Below are 15196 nucleotides of genomic sequence, written 5' to 3' on the forward strand. Positions count from 1 at the left end.
TCTACAATGTCTTGTGTGTACCCTCTGGTTTTAAACATCGTTTTTAAAGTATCTGTTTGTTCCTGAAAACATTCATCTGTACTACAGATTCTACGGATCCTGTAGAACTGGCTGATAGGTAAACTGTTTTTTAGCGGAGTAGGATGAAATGAATCACTTCTCAACAGAGAATTTCTGTAACAAGGTTTTCTGTATACATCCGTTTGGAATGTACCATTGTCTTTTTTGATTATAATATCTAAGAAATTCACTTGGTGTTGGTCATACTCCATAGTAAACTTTAGATGTTCATTTTTGGCATTGAGGAAATTAAAGAATTGTATCAGTGTCATTTCATCCCCTGTCCACAGTATGCAAATATCATCTATATATCTTTTCCACATCTTAATGTATGGTAAAAACACATTATCTGAGGAATTGAATACATAATTCTGCTGAGGAATTGAATACATAATTCTGCTCAAAAAGACCCATATAAATATTGGCTATGGACGGGCTTTGCTTCCCATACTCACACCCTTGATTTGTAGATAGTTCTCATTTTGGAACATGAAGTAGTTATGCGTGAGTAGAGTCTCAGTCAGTTCTATAAGAACGCGTGTTTCTGGTGTTGAATTCAGTGGACGTTGATTCAGGAACAGTGTCAGAGCTTCTAGAGCCCCTGTATGGGGTACTGAAGTGTACAAGGATTCGATGTCCAAACAGGCCATGTAGGTCACAGTGGTCGGATCCTGGACGGACTTCAAAGTCTTAAGTAGGTCTGTTGAATCCTGTGTGAAGGATGGGAGAGATTTCACAATTGGTTGTAGGAAGAAGTCCACATAGGAAGAGATGTTTTCAGTGAGAGATCCAATTGCTGCCACTATTGGTCTACCTTTAGGTTGAACAGGATCTTTATGCACTTTTGGCAGGCAATAGAACACTGGAGTCTTTGGATGATCTATCTTCAGAAAGGCATATTCTTTTTTGGTCAAGAGGTCATTGTCCAACCAATTCTTTAATTGATGATGAATCTCATTTTTGAAAATAGCTGTTGGATTTCCAGAAAGTTTTCTGTAATTCTTAGCATCTCCTAACTGACGGTGCACTTCCTTCTCATAATCACTCCTATTTTGAACAACAATAGCCCCTCCTTTGTCTGCATTTTTCACAATCAAAGTAGTATCTTTAGAAAGTTTTCATGGCTTTCAACCACATAAAAATAAACCCGAGATATCTCGTGTGTGGCAGTTAAAGTGTTAATAAAGTCTTAAACTCGACAGGCCTCTTGGTATAGAATGGAATTTGTGTACTTGACCATAGTTATTCATGCATTTATGAACCAAGAATGTCAGACTGGGTTGGTGTACCGTAGATTCACTGTGTTTACATGCACATAAATATAAATAAATATTTTTCTGTCTACAAACAGAGGTCTCCACAGTAGGATAATAAAGTTGATTGTACTCGTCTGTTGTATCCACATAAACTATACAGACTTGTGTTAAACAATGACTGAGTTCATTACTTTGTTGTCACCAGGGACCTGCTGGCCCACCAGGACCACCAGGTCCCCTGGACCTGCTATTCCCATAGACCGCTTCAACGTGAGTACTCAGCACCATAAAGGGACATATTGTTGGAATTATTTGGATCAAGTCTGTTTAATAAAGTGTGAATTTATTTGGGCAGCTAGATTTACACAATGTAGATTTACTAGGTTACTACAATTTCTATATTTTACTTTCAGAAAGATGTTCAAATATGTTCACAGGCATTTTTGTGACTTTATTTTTCAGAATCATCCAATAAATAACTCATTTATTTGGATGAAAAATATCATGAAGCAAATCCATATTGTAGTTGAAGTAGTTGAAGATATAACTATTCAAACTTTTCAATATCCACATCAATGAATGGCCTCCAATACCAGTGTCTAGCCGACAGCTAATGAGAAGCCATTTGATAATGTATGTATAAAAATGCTTTTTGATGTTGTTCTGGTAATCTTTTGAGTGATTGATTTTCTCGTTAATTTATAGCGCTATGACGACGCCTCAAGGAATTATCCAGGTATGGCCACATCCACCTAACATCAATGCATAAATGTGCTGGGATGGGACTTCTCAAAAGGAGAAGGATTAAACATTTTGAAACCTACCAGTCAAATAAGGGAGATTTAAAAGGGTTTAAACACTCTGTGGAGAGATACATGGTTCTATCTTAGCTTCAGTTTTATCCACCCATATGGCTTTAAAAGAGGATAGACCCTCTATTATAGAGATGTCGACTCTATTACCGCTTACTATACCTTATTGATAAAACACAGGAGTGGTGGTGAGTGATGCCACCATCTAAAAAGTGAAACTCTGAGCTGCTAAACCATTTTGTAGTGTGTTAATGTACAAGTTGCATATAGACGATAGACGATATTTAATTCTAAATTATACATAAAATGTTTTTGCATTTCTTTTTATAGCCACAAAGGGTGAGAAAGGTGACCATGGTGACCATGGACTTCCAGGGGTACCAGGTAAATACCAAAGTCACAATAAAATATACATACAATACAAATGTCACATTTAAATCCATATCCTTTATAGTATGGGATTGAATTCCATTATGAATTACTTGTGTTCTGATAAAGGAAATGTATCTCACAGTAGTATAATCAATCATGGTATTAGCAATTTCTTTGTTAAAAGAAACTACTCAAAGTAAATATTAGATGCTTAACAAAGTCAATTGGGAGCCCCTTTTATCCTATAAAGATGTTGATCAAATGTTTAAGTGTGATCGAAAGTAAATTATAATAATAACAGAACCCTGTATGAATCATCATATTCTAATATTAATTATAGCCAAGGAGATTTTTTTTCAGGAAAAACTAAATGAGAACAAGAATAACCCCAAACAAGCAGTCTCTTAATCAAGCCAGTAATAAAATAAAAACTAAAGTTGAGAGTATTGGGTTGGAGATAAACAACAAAATAATTGTTGACAAATCATAGGTGGCTTTTACTTCCATTGCTTCAAGACTGGTTGGAAAACTGTCTGCCCACTCAGGAAGATTTGATGAGAATCAAGTGCATTCATTCTGTGCATCCAAAGACATCCAGTCCAATTAATTTAGTTTATCAAAAGTTCCACAAGCCAAAGTCTTAAAGGAATTATCAGACCCCAAAAATTCCAAAGCCACTGGCTCAGATAACATTGTTGGGCTGAAAGCGGGACATTGAGAAATAAACAAATAGCTGGTCGTGAATATGAAGTCAATTTGACTTACCATGGTGATGTGATGGTGTCTTGTCTCTCATGCCGCAATGAATTCCTGGCGCTGTGATTACATTAAAGTACAGGAAAAATACGGTTTCTCCATTTCTCCATATGTTACCAAGGCAACAGGCTGTCATTGTGCAATGGTAGATGGTAAATGGACCGCATTCACACACCAACGGCGGAGGCAACCATGCAAGGTGCCATCCTGCTCATCGGAAGCAGTTAGGGGTTAATAAGTGTCTTGCTTTGACACGCTGCTGGGAGGAGCCGGAATCGAACCAGGAACCTTCTGATTACCGGATGACCGCTCTATCTCTCGAGCCACTGTCGTCAGACAGCGTTTATTATATTAAAGTTTAGAATAGCCTTCATGTGCGTGCTGTGCCTTGTTGCTGTTGTGAGAGGGGCACAAATAGCCTTTTTCCACACTTTTTAATGTGATCACAGCGCCAGGAATTCCCCCTGACACGAACGACAGGACACCATCACATCACCATGGTTAATCAAAGGGCCATTTTCATCTGCAAGCTATTTTTATTTCTTAATGCGCCACTTTCAGACCCTATGGAGCTAGCTTGTGTACGTTCCATGGGTCTAACGTGTCAGGCTAATAACATTCCAGAATCTTTAAAGGATGCAGCTGAGCAGATATCTCCCTATGTAACGCATCATACATGTGTTTGGAAGGAATGGCAACATGCTAGGGTTGTGCCACTCTTCAAGAAGGGCAGTATGATTACACTAAAGATTTTATTGTGAATATAAAGAAAGGCAAACTAATTGATTTATGTCTACTACAAGATAAACGTGTGATTGCTTTAAAAGGACTTGAGGGATGGCTGGAGGGGCAGGGGGATGAGTGGGGGGGGGGGGGAAATAATTTAAGAATGTGATGACTGGGATGGTGAATTGGACAGTGGTGGGACAAGGACTTTTCTTGGTTTTGTTTATATGCTTTTGTTGTCTGTGGGGGGGGGGGGGGGGGGGGGTTGTATATGTGTTTTGTTTGGATGTCTGTTTTCTTGATTTTGGTATTTTGTGGATATATGTGTGTTCTGTTTATGAAAAATAATAAAATATATATATATTTTTTTCCAACACATTATTTCAACCAAACTTAAATTTTTTTTGTCATTTTGCAGGAACAGCCTCTAACTTTGACATTTACACATTCAAGGTAAGAATTTTACCGTTGACACCGTCCTCCTGAAAAGTGATCTTGGACCTATGCATGTCTGGAAAGTATGGAAAATTAACATGTAGATTTCCAACTGTCATGTTGCGATATACACATGACTACGCATTTTGAGTTGTAGACTCACTGTCATTTGACATATTGTGATATGTTTTGTTGTGATGAAGACACTCCAGATATACCGTGATGTGGCCTGGCTGACAATCATGTTGCTTTGCTAAATATTAATATAATTAATACTGAACACCAACAAAAATCTTCAAATTCAGCCAATAAATTAGGGTCTGGAAAAAGTATGGACTTTTGAAATGGAAAATATGTACAGTTGGTAGGTACCATGTTATAATGCTACTGGTAATATAAGTAATGTAATATATTTCACACCACTGCTAAAAAAAACATGTATTTCCAAATTGTGAACATTTTCAATCCTTCCATGCAATTATACAATGTTCACAGGTTCATATTTTTAATCAGGTTTGCATCTTTACTTTAGCCGAAAGTTGAACATTTCAGCGCTGCTATGAGGTTTCTTATCCAAATTCTGTACATACATGCTCAGTTATTGTGGTGGTTAAAACCGGCCTGTTTTTATTTAGAATGAAATGAAGGGACAGCGTGGAGATTCAGGTGTGAAGGGAGAGAAGGGAGAGCCCAGTGGTGGATATTATGACCCCCGATTTGGAGGAGGAGTGCAAGGGACACCAGGAGCTCCCGGTATTCCAGGCCAGTGGCGTCGCGTGGGTAAAATAACAGGGGAAGCCAAAAAAAATTATTAAAAAAAAATTATTAAATATTTTTATTAATTTTTTTTTTTTTTTTTTTTTTTTTTTAAGTCAAGTAGTCACCATGTACACTACAGTATGGCTCGGCGGCCAGTCAAACTTTCTTAACAGATTGCAGAATGGGTACAATACAGTACGGCTCAATACACACAATTGTATAAGGGGATGCAGACCAGAGAAAGACGTTTGTCTTGTTTACATCAGGGTCCCCCATTTTCAATTCATACTAGTGACATTTATGACATACAAGACATCATGACATCAAATATACAGTACTGTTACCCCTAGATCCTGACAGAGTATATACATATGATGGGGAGGGGACTGTACATTAGGAGGGGGTGGGTGGGTGGGAGAGAAATATACATACGGCCGGTGTTGTTTTCGAGGAGGGACTCGGGAGTAGGATTCCGCAGAACACCGGGAGAGAATATGACTGTCTATTAGACAAACGTGACAAGACAAACGTATTTCTCTGGTCTGCATCCCCTTAACAATTGTGTGTATTGAGCCGTACTGTATTGTACCCATTCTGCAATCTGTTAAATAAAGTTCTCATTCATTCATTCATTCATTCATTCACGTGTCTGTTGCGCCGCGCGCCCAGCCATCAGAGCGATCCTACTGTAAAATGCGGAAGCAGTCATTTCAGCCTCAGTTTTACTCGTTTATAAAAATGATTTAAAATGTTTATTAGCAACGCCGAGCTTTCAAACCCCGCCGCATCTGTGTGTGAAACCCTAATGGAACGCTGGGTACCTTTGACATTTATATCCGATATATTTTGGACCCACCGCTAGCTTTTAAGCAGTGCTTGATGGTGCACATTAACCTGGCTACTACGGAGGAATAAGTTACTGCGTATTCCAGCCCCTGGCTTGCATTGCAGTCATGAAAGGGTATACAAGCTTGCCTGATAACGTTAGTTAGTCCTTAGTCAGGCTGCTCAGTTCTTACCTGGTCAATAATGTGGTCCTCCTCTTGCCAGATAGATTTGTTAAATCATAATATCCACAGTGGTGTGCTCTGCGCTGGTTCTCAGTACTAATGGGATGTCACGTTAGGTAGTCAGGTGGAAACGTGAACTTCTGACCTGCCCCGCCTCCAGGTGGAAAATATGCTGAACGTCTTCCTCCCAGCTCCGTTTTAAACTTTTAGGGTGTGGCACAGTGGCAGTCAGCTCGAATCTGATTGGCTAGGATCGGATTTGGAGTTTGGACTCACTCTATAATGCTGGAAGCCTGGAGAAAGAGACCTACCCACTGCTTCTCTCCTATACTAGCTGCAGTAGTGAGCACAGTCTGACAGTGTGTTAGAGGGAGTGAGAAGGAGAAGAGGGAGACATTAAAAAAAAAAGAAAAAAAAACGCAGATGCACAGATGAAAAAGAATGTAAACTATATTAAAAAAAAATTATATTTTAATTATTTTTTTTTTTTTCATATTTCATAATTTGATATGAATTGATATGAATATAGGGAGGCATGGCTTCCGTTGGCTTCCACAAGGATTCGCCACTGTTCCAGGCCTGCAGGTAAGAACCACGTAGTGGTTTTGCAATATCTTAACCTCTTAACCTGTTCCACACGATGTGAAAATCCGCATAAAATATATACCTAGGTAAATGGAATATTGCTCCACTTCTACAAGGGCTATTTGCATATTCTTGGTATCTAGGTACATCTATGGACCTCAGGGAATGTATTCGCAGTGTCAGAAATATTGTGTCTATTACTAGGCTTGCTTAAATTGTGATGAAACAAAGGAGAATATGAATTATGATTTTTCTTTGCATCTTTGACAGTGAATAACACCATGATAATAATTACCAAACTTAAAAAACTGCCACTGACCTCGTTCAGTACCCTCTTGATATCATGTGTAAAAAATTATCTAAGGAAATTAATAAAGGGAAGATGATAAAACCGAAGGTTCTGTAGATACAGTACTGAATTCTCCCATCCGGACCAATGCAATTTGAAATATTATTATATAATAGATGCTTATACATTACCTTATTATAGCCAATTCGCACATTATATATATATATATATATATATATATATATATATATATATATATATATATATATATATATATATAGTATCTTTTAAATGCCCGAGTTCAATTTGGATTTAGTATCACCAGGTGTGCATAAGAACAGATAATGATATCTACTGTAATCTAGTGTACTTTTTTATTTTCCCCACAGTGCAACCGTTTTTAAACTAATTTCAGATCTAATTGTTCCTACATGCTAACAATAGGGAGGAGAAACAAACTGCGTTTCAATATTTGTCAAAAACGTTACCTTTTGTGGCTTATTATCGCGAATAATAACAGTTATTGACATCATTCATAATTCAACTCTGAACTTTGAACCCCCATAGAACTTGCCAGGAAGTGTAGTTCGGAAAAATTCCAACGCTGGTCGACAGCTACAGTATGCATGTCCTCTACGAAATGGCCGCAAAAAGACTACAATTCCCATGGTTCAAAATTTCCATTTTCGTTTCAAGCTTGGAATGGACTATCAAAAATCGAAAACTTAAAACTATCTTTTAACACATTTAACCTATTGCTAAACTAACGTACTGATGATAATATACATTCTACATGCTTTTGTGACATGTTAGTGATGTTAATACTTGAAAACGTTTGATTTTAAAATCGCTAATTTTTTGCATCACTCTGAAAAATATGGATCTATGATCATAATGTCATTTAGGGGTCGGTACCGACCCTGATGGGTGGAACAGGTTAAGCCTGATGGGTCCGGTACCGGACCCAAGCCATAAATCCATAAATCCATCTCTCCAGACTGTATGGATTAATGTTGCGTTTTTTTTTCCTTCAAATGTAGCCAAGAGTAAAGACCCTAATCCTGTCAAAACAGCAGGCATAGTGTATATTTTCAAATTAGTGAAATATCAGTTTAGGAAATGCAGAGGAGAGAATATCAATGGAAATAAATGTGAGCTGCCATTTAGTTTGTAGTCATTACGATGAAGGACAGACAGGGCTTTCAATGAGCGTTGGAATTTCGAGAAAAAAAACGACACTACCCAGCTCAAGCCAGCTCATGTAAATCAAATGACTTGTGGAAGAACTTTTTCTTATTGGCATAAATTAGAATGCAGTTAGTTTATCTACCTTTCTGTGAACGTTTATCAAAAATCCGCGTTGCAATCTGATAAAAAATGGCGGACCAGTTTCCATAATAATAAAGTAACTGTATTTACATTAGATTTCATTCACGGTTCTTGCTGCACGCCTGGTGATACTAAATCCAAATTGAACTCTGCCATTGGAAAGCGAAGATTTGGCCAGATCCATAGATGTGCGACTTAAGGTCATTTATAAGCCTGATATTCTATATTCTATAATAATGTTTCAAATTGCATGTGTCCGGATTGCAGAATTCAGTACTGTATCTACAAAACCTTCTGTTTAATCATCTTCCCTTTATTCATTTGCTTCGATTTTTTGTACACATGATCTCAAGAAGGTGCTGAACCAGCTTAGTGGCAGTCTGGTCATTTTTAGCATGGTGTTATTCACCGTCAAAGACGCAAAGAAAAATCATAATTTATATTCTCCTTTGTTTCATCACAATTTACTCAAGCCTAGTAACAGACACAATATTTCTGACACTGGAAACACATTCCCTGAGATCCATAGATGTCCCCACATACCAGGAACGTGCAAATTGACCTTGTAGAAGTGGAGCAATCTTCCATTTACTTAGGTATGTATTTTTAGGTGGATTTTCAGAAAATAGGGCTAGGGCTTAAGAGGTTAAAGGGTTATCTTTATATAAGGCTGTGGATATAACAGAGAAAATCATTATGATGTTCTGCATGAAGAATCGCTATATTTTGTAACCATGGCAGTCCCTTTTTAAATCACTGACAGTTCTTCAAAACCACTGTAAAATGTGGTCAGCGCTCTTGTCCCACTTCCGTTGATGTTCATTCTTTCCTGAAACCATTCACAGAAAATGGGTTCAAACCGAAGTTAGCTCACTAACTTATCTGACATGACTAGGGGGGCTAAGCCAGCTAGCACACTACATTACAGGATGATAGAAATCATTTAGCTAGTTACATGTAGCAGCACCATTGCTAGCAAGCTCACCAGTCACAGCCAGGATTTCAACAAGATGGCAAGACATGTTTGAACATATCATGGATGAACGTTGACACGGGGGCACTCACCTGTTTGATGAAGAGGAGGATGGGGGAGCTAACGTTAGCTGTTGGGGCAATAAAGACATTTAGATGGGATCCCGGCCCTTGTGTCCTTGAATCACTGCTGTTAGATTTCGACCATAATCAGCCAGTATCACCTCTTCCTCTGTGTTTGTGTAGTTTCTGCGTTGTGTTTATCTCTCTCTCCGAAGTCGACCTTCTCCTACTGACTGTACATCGATGTCATCCCCCTTATATGCAATCCGTAATCATAAGAATTTGACACTGGCCACGTGATACCTTTCTTGGAAAAACGTTGTTTATTCCATAAACAAAGCCTCGTAATCAGATGTAACCCCTTCTGTATTGTCCTTGAAAAGTCCTAATTCATTCGTCTCCACCGTCTCTCCTCTCATTCTCTCATTAGTCTGATGGTTCTGGGCCTTGTCGTAGCCAACCACCATTTTCTTGTTAGCCGAAGCGAATGATGATGTGTCATATTCCCTTCCCCCACCCAGCGAGGGTGGGGAAGGATGAAAGTCTCTGATCCACGTCTGCTTGCGTCAGCTTCGTGTCTAGATCGAACCTTACCCGGAAGAAACTCACATCATACCTTCTTCCCCCTAACAACAGGCCCGCCCCCTCTCCTCGTTACTATGTGACGCGCTGTCTTTGACCACAGCTATTTGACCCAGATCACTATAGCAACGGCAATATTGATATTATCCCCCCTCTGTGGTTACACCTCTATGTGACGCCAGCGCTGCTGTAGACAATTACCTTGGCTGGTTATCTTTGGGCTTGAGAGCTCAGCTGATAACAGGCCCTCATCTGCAGTCCGACTGGAGACACACACTCTCTGACTGCCAGCTACTTTTAAGATCTATAGATCCGTCTGAGTAAATGCTGTCACCCACCGATATATATACATTATATTAGGGCTGACCCCTATTAATCGATTAGTCGACTAATCGGTCGAAAGGAGCCGTAGTCGACTGGCCAACCTCTTAGTCGAATATAATAATAAAAAATAATAATAAAAGAAAAATTAAACTTTAAAAAAATAAAATGTATCATTCTTTCCAAAAGAAAAGAGGCCTAGAAGCATGGCTAACACTAATGACACGCATACCAGAGGCTAACTGCCTACGAAAACAGGCACAGAGGCACTGAAAGAGGATTTCACCCAATAATGAACACACTAGACAAATATCAAGATGTATCCATCAGTGGACCAATTGCATGCTTTTGCAGAGGACAAGAAGCCTTCAGTCGACTCCTTCAGACATTAAGCACCCCCCACAGCCCAAATGGAATGATAAAAATTTTTATAAAAAATTTAAATTAAAAAATGTAAAAATATTATATAATATATATATATATATATATATATATATTTTTTTTTTTAAGTCGACCAATAGTCGACTAACGTCAAATTTTGGCCAATCCTAGTCGACCATCCAAATCCTTAGTCGGGGACAGCCCTACATTATATACACATTGAAAAACATAGACATCCTTCATTCCTCCCTTTGATTTTTCAATCAACCTTCAGAATCAATTGGTTTTTCAATTAATTAGGCTGTTGTTTGGACGCATACCACATCACCTCTCGTGCACAAGAAATGAAGATGGCAAATGGTCAAACCTAGTGATCTTGCTGTTTGATGTCCGTTTGCGCTTCCCTTCGTGCACAAAGGAAACCGCAACAGACCACCCAAACCAACAACATCCCACTACTCATAATAGATTAAGGCTCCTTTGTCTGCTCCCAATAATTCTATCTTGTCCTATCTTGTTGTCTTTACCCCCCCATTGCAATGTCCATCTTACAATGTGGTTTCCCCTATGGGAATTGTCTCTTTAGATAGAAAACCCTCCCTTCTTTGTGGTCCCGAGATAAACTCACCTCCCCCCTCCTCCCTGGATCCTGGTGGAGAAATGGTTTATCTGTCCCGAAAGGACTATATTAACATACTACCGGAAATTGTCATAACTTTCCCCCCTATATACCTTATATATAATATATATATATATATATATATATATATATATATATATATATATATATATATATATATTATATATAAATCCTCAATTAGGTTTCCAATATATCTCATACTCCTGTAAATGATTATCAATGAACACACAGGACTTCACGCTGTCGTCTTGTCTCTCTTGATCTCTTGATTGACTCTGGAAGGAAGTCCCTGTTTGTTCATGATTCAACAATAAACGCGCCCATGATCTCTGTTTCAAACGCCTCGAAACAGCGTCTCCGCAGGTGGTTCCCCGGTGTCTGCCTCGTCCTTCTCGGAGCACTACCACCTATGATTGCTGGACTCTGCCCCATTGGTCGTCTCCACTGCTCGCTGTCGACGGTCTCCCCCGCTCGCTATCGGTCGTCTCCGGACTCTGAAAGCAGAAAACCAAACCAGGAGTCCTCTGTACACAAACGTTCCCTTGTGTTTCCCCGGAAGCTCATTATACTATGGCCTTGGACTTGCAGCTCATTCCATACTGTCATTTCCGGTTCTCTATATTTTCCTGCAAGCCCCTCCCATGGCCACACCCTTTTAGGCTGTGTAGACGTTGTGAGTGTCATACAGCCCATGGCGCTATCGTTATCTATTAGTCTACCACCTTCTCAACACCCATATCTGTCCTACAGGGCGGTTCCCTGTTGTTTTCCGGTGTGACACGCAGCAGCTATGGTTCCCACTTCCGCGCCCCTACTGCTGACAAGGCAGGAGGAAGGATGAGAAAGGAGGGAACAGCTGTGGATTTCAGGCAAAGCCAAGTTTGCACAAATCCACGAACATTTGGCCAGAAAGAAATGTGCTCAACTAATAACAGATAATCTGGGTCATCCTCCAGTCCACACCTTCTCACTTATCTTAGCCAAAGATATTGAATAATCATCACCATCTGCATTCACTGAGCAGGGGAATCAGTTAGCGTAGTTTAATTTATGTGTGGAGTTTGCATGTTCTCCCCATGTTTGCTTTTACATTTGAAGAATATCCATTGATTCAGTGATCTTCATTTTGCCCCTCTTGTATCTCAGGGTCCAAAGGGAGATTCCCTCATAGGCCCTCCTGGCCCTCAGGGACCACCAGGCGCCCCAGGGATCGGCTACGACGGGCGTCAAGGAGTCCCTGGCCAACCTGGCCCACCCGGGCCCCCAGGGTCCCCATCGCTCCCAGGGGCCTACAGACCCAACCACCGTTAGTACAAGGGCTTTTCCTTCCTTTCATTGACCTTGATATTCTTGGTTTTACATTGGCTGTGTAATACAGTGCATGTGTTTGTGACGGGCACTGCGCAAAATGCAGCTCATCATTTTCATCAGTACCACCTCTTGCTTCCATATACAGCCGTCAGTGTGCCCGGACCTCCAGGCCCCGCCGGCCCCCAAGGAGTACCTGGTCACTCATCTGGGGTAGGTTGTCATCACTGTGTTAAAACAAACCTTTCATGGACTTTCACATTTCCAAGGTCCACTTTATTTTGCTTGACACAGAAGTATCCAAACCTCAGATATCTAAAAGAATACCGTGGTATTAGGAATTTTTTTTCTGGTATTTTACTGATATTATATTTTAGTCTGGTATTTTACTGATATTATATTTTAGTCTGATATTTTACTGATATTATATTTTAGTCTGGTATTTTACTGATATTATATTTTAGTCTGGTATTTTACTGATATTATATTTTAGTCTGGTATTTTACTGATATTATATTTTAGTCTGATATTTTACTGATATTATATTTTAGTCTGATATTTTACTGATATTATATTTTAGTCTGATATGTTACTGATATTATATTTTAGTTTGATATTTTACTTCACCAGGAACATGGGGATGGAGCACACACCAAATTTCTAATTTGTTATTGACTACTCTGATTGGCTGCCCCACAGCCAAACGTGAACAAGGTTAACCTGTCACTACCACACTACAGAAGGTTAAGCTTTCACTACCACACTACAGAAGGTTAACCCTTTCACTACCACACTACAGAAAGTTAACCTTTCACTACCACACTATAGAAGGTTAACCTTTCACTACCACAACCGTCTGTAGTGGTAGTGAAAGTGTTAACCCTTTGTAGTGTGGTAGTGAAAGGGTTAAGATACAGTATATGAATCAATGGTTCATCCTTCACCGTTGAGATGTGCTGCTTCTTTAGTTGTCAGATATACATGTTCTTGATGAATGATGTATTTGTCTTCCCCAGGTGACAGTGCTGAGGTCATATGACATTATGGTTGCTACTGCCAGGCGCCAAGCAGAGGGCAGTCTTATTTACATATTGGACAAGTCAGATCTCTATCTTAGAGTCCGTGATGGACTGCGACAAATTGTGGTACGATCACCTGCACCCATGAAATGACCACTTCGGCTTTAAAAAATTATGTACACTTTGTTACATTTTATAGACACTTTTTTTATTTTATAGTATTAATCTTTCTAAATGTGATTGTTGTTCTTCAGCTTGGAGAGTACAATCCCTTCTACAGAGATCTGGTAAGTTGGATTACTAGAAGTATTAATTAGTCTAAACTTATTGTGCAGCAATTTGTGTGATGAATGGCAAGTCCTTACTTTTGTTTATTTATAATTTATCTCTCTCACACACACACACACACACACACACACACACACACACACACACACACACACACACACACACACACACACACACACACACACACACACACACACACACACACACACACACACACACACACACACACACACACACACACACACACACACACACACACACACACACACACTCACTCACTCACACACAACATGGATGCACTTTACAGATATGGCAAATGACACAGGTTTAAAAGAATCTCACTGAAGATTATAGAACAGGAGTTAATCAAAATGCATGTTAAAACTACAAAATAATGCAAACAAATAAATGACGATAAAAAAAATAAAGGCCAAAAATAAAAATAAACAGAGAAATAGTTTGAACTGTGAAACCTCTTGGAGAACCTTTTCAAGACATAATTTGCTTCAGAAATGCAAACTTTAGTTTTGGTCTGTTAAATTCCTATTGCCAAGCATTAGAGGTAGGTTTTCAGATAGAGCAGCAGGGTCATTGATGTAGACAAGGAACATTAGTGGTCCAGGAATGGATCCTTCGGACACTCTTATCTCTCTGGATAGACAACTATTTACACTCAGAAATTATTTGAATGAAATACTGTCTTTGAAATGAAAGTCATTAATTTGTTCTTCTTGTTATGTTCCACTTAAAGGACAACGAGGTGGCAGCAGTCGAGCCCCCTCCTGTCGTGCTTTACCCCCAGTCCCACGACCAGTCCAACAACAACGGAGCAGAGCACTACTCCCAAGGTGGTCCCGCCACGCGCCCCCTTGAGCCCCCGCCCCACCAACCTGTAGAGCCACCGAGGAGGGAACCCACCCGTCCAGACCCAAGATACCCCCCGCAATACGATCCCAGGTTCCCAGACCCGAGGTACCCCTCTCATACAGATGGACGGTACCATCCCTCACATCCCGTCACGCCCCAGCGGCGCCCCAGCCCACCTGTACCTGTCGGTCATGTGCACACGTCAGGACCAGGAGTGAGTATTACAGAATATTTGAAGCACAAGGCCTTGCTTTACAAGGTTTTGAGACCATTTCCTTATTTTACTTTGAACCACCTAGGACATGGTTATGGAAAGGTAATGAAGGGTTATGTTTGAAGGCACGTACAGAAAACGTTAGGTTATAA

The 15196-nt window shown here is 39.7% G+C and overlaps 1 protein-coding gene across 1 annotated transcript in view; it reads left to right on the forward strand.

Moving 5' to 3' along the window:
* The window catches only part of LOC311226004 (uncharacterized protein), a gene marked incomplete at its 5' end in the record, with an annotated part of 182027 nt that overhangs the window by 158726 nt on the left and 8105 nt on the right, over window positions 1-15196 (forward strand). Inside the window, 10 exons of the mRNA XM_084311386.1 lie at window positions 1522-1586; window positions 2022-2052; window positions 2459-2512; window positions 4401-4435; window positions 5053-5178; window positions 12495-12654; window positions 12805-12869; window positions 13673-13801; window positions 13930-13962; window positions 14715-15044. Coding sequence (XP_084167512.1) covers window positions 1522-1586; window positions 2022-2052; window positions 2459-2512; window positions 4401-4435; window positions 5053-5178; window positions 12495-12654; window positions 12805-12869; window positions 13673-13801; window positions 13930-13962; window positions 14715-15044 — 1028 coding nt within the window. The remainder of the gene's footprint in view (window positions 1-1521; window positions 1587-2021; window positions 2053-2458; window positions 2513-4400; window positions 4436-5052; window positions 5179-12494; window positions 12655-12804; window positions 12870-13672; window positions 13802-13929; window positions 13963-14714; window positions 15045-15196) is intronic.

This window comes from Notolepis coatsorum (assembly GCF_963971535.1).
Source record: "Notolepis coatsorum genome assembly, chromosome: 3".
NCBI classification, from domain to species: domain Eukaryota; kingdom Metazoa; phylum Chordata; class Actinopteri; order Aulopiformes; family Paralepididae; genus Notolepis; species Notolepis coatsorum.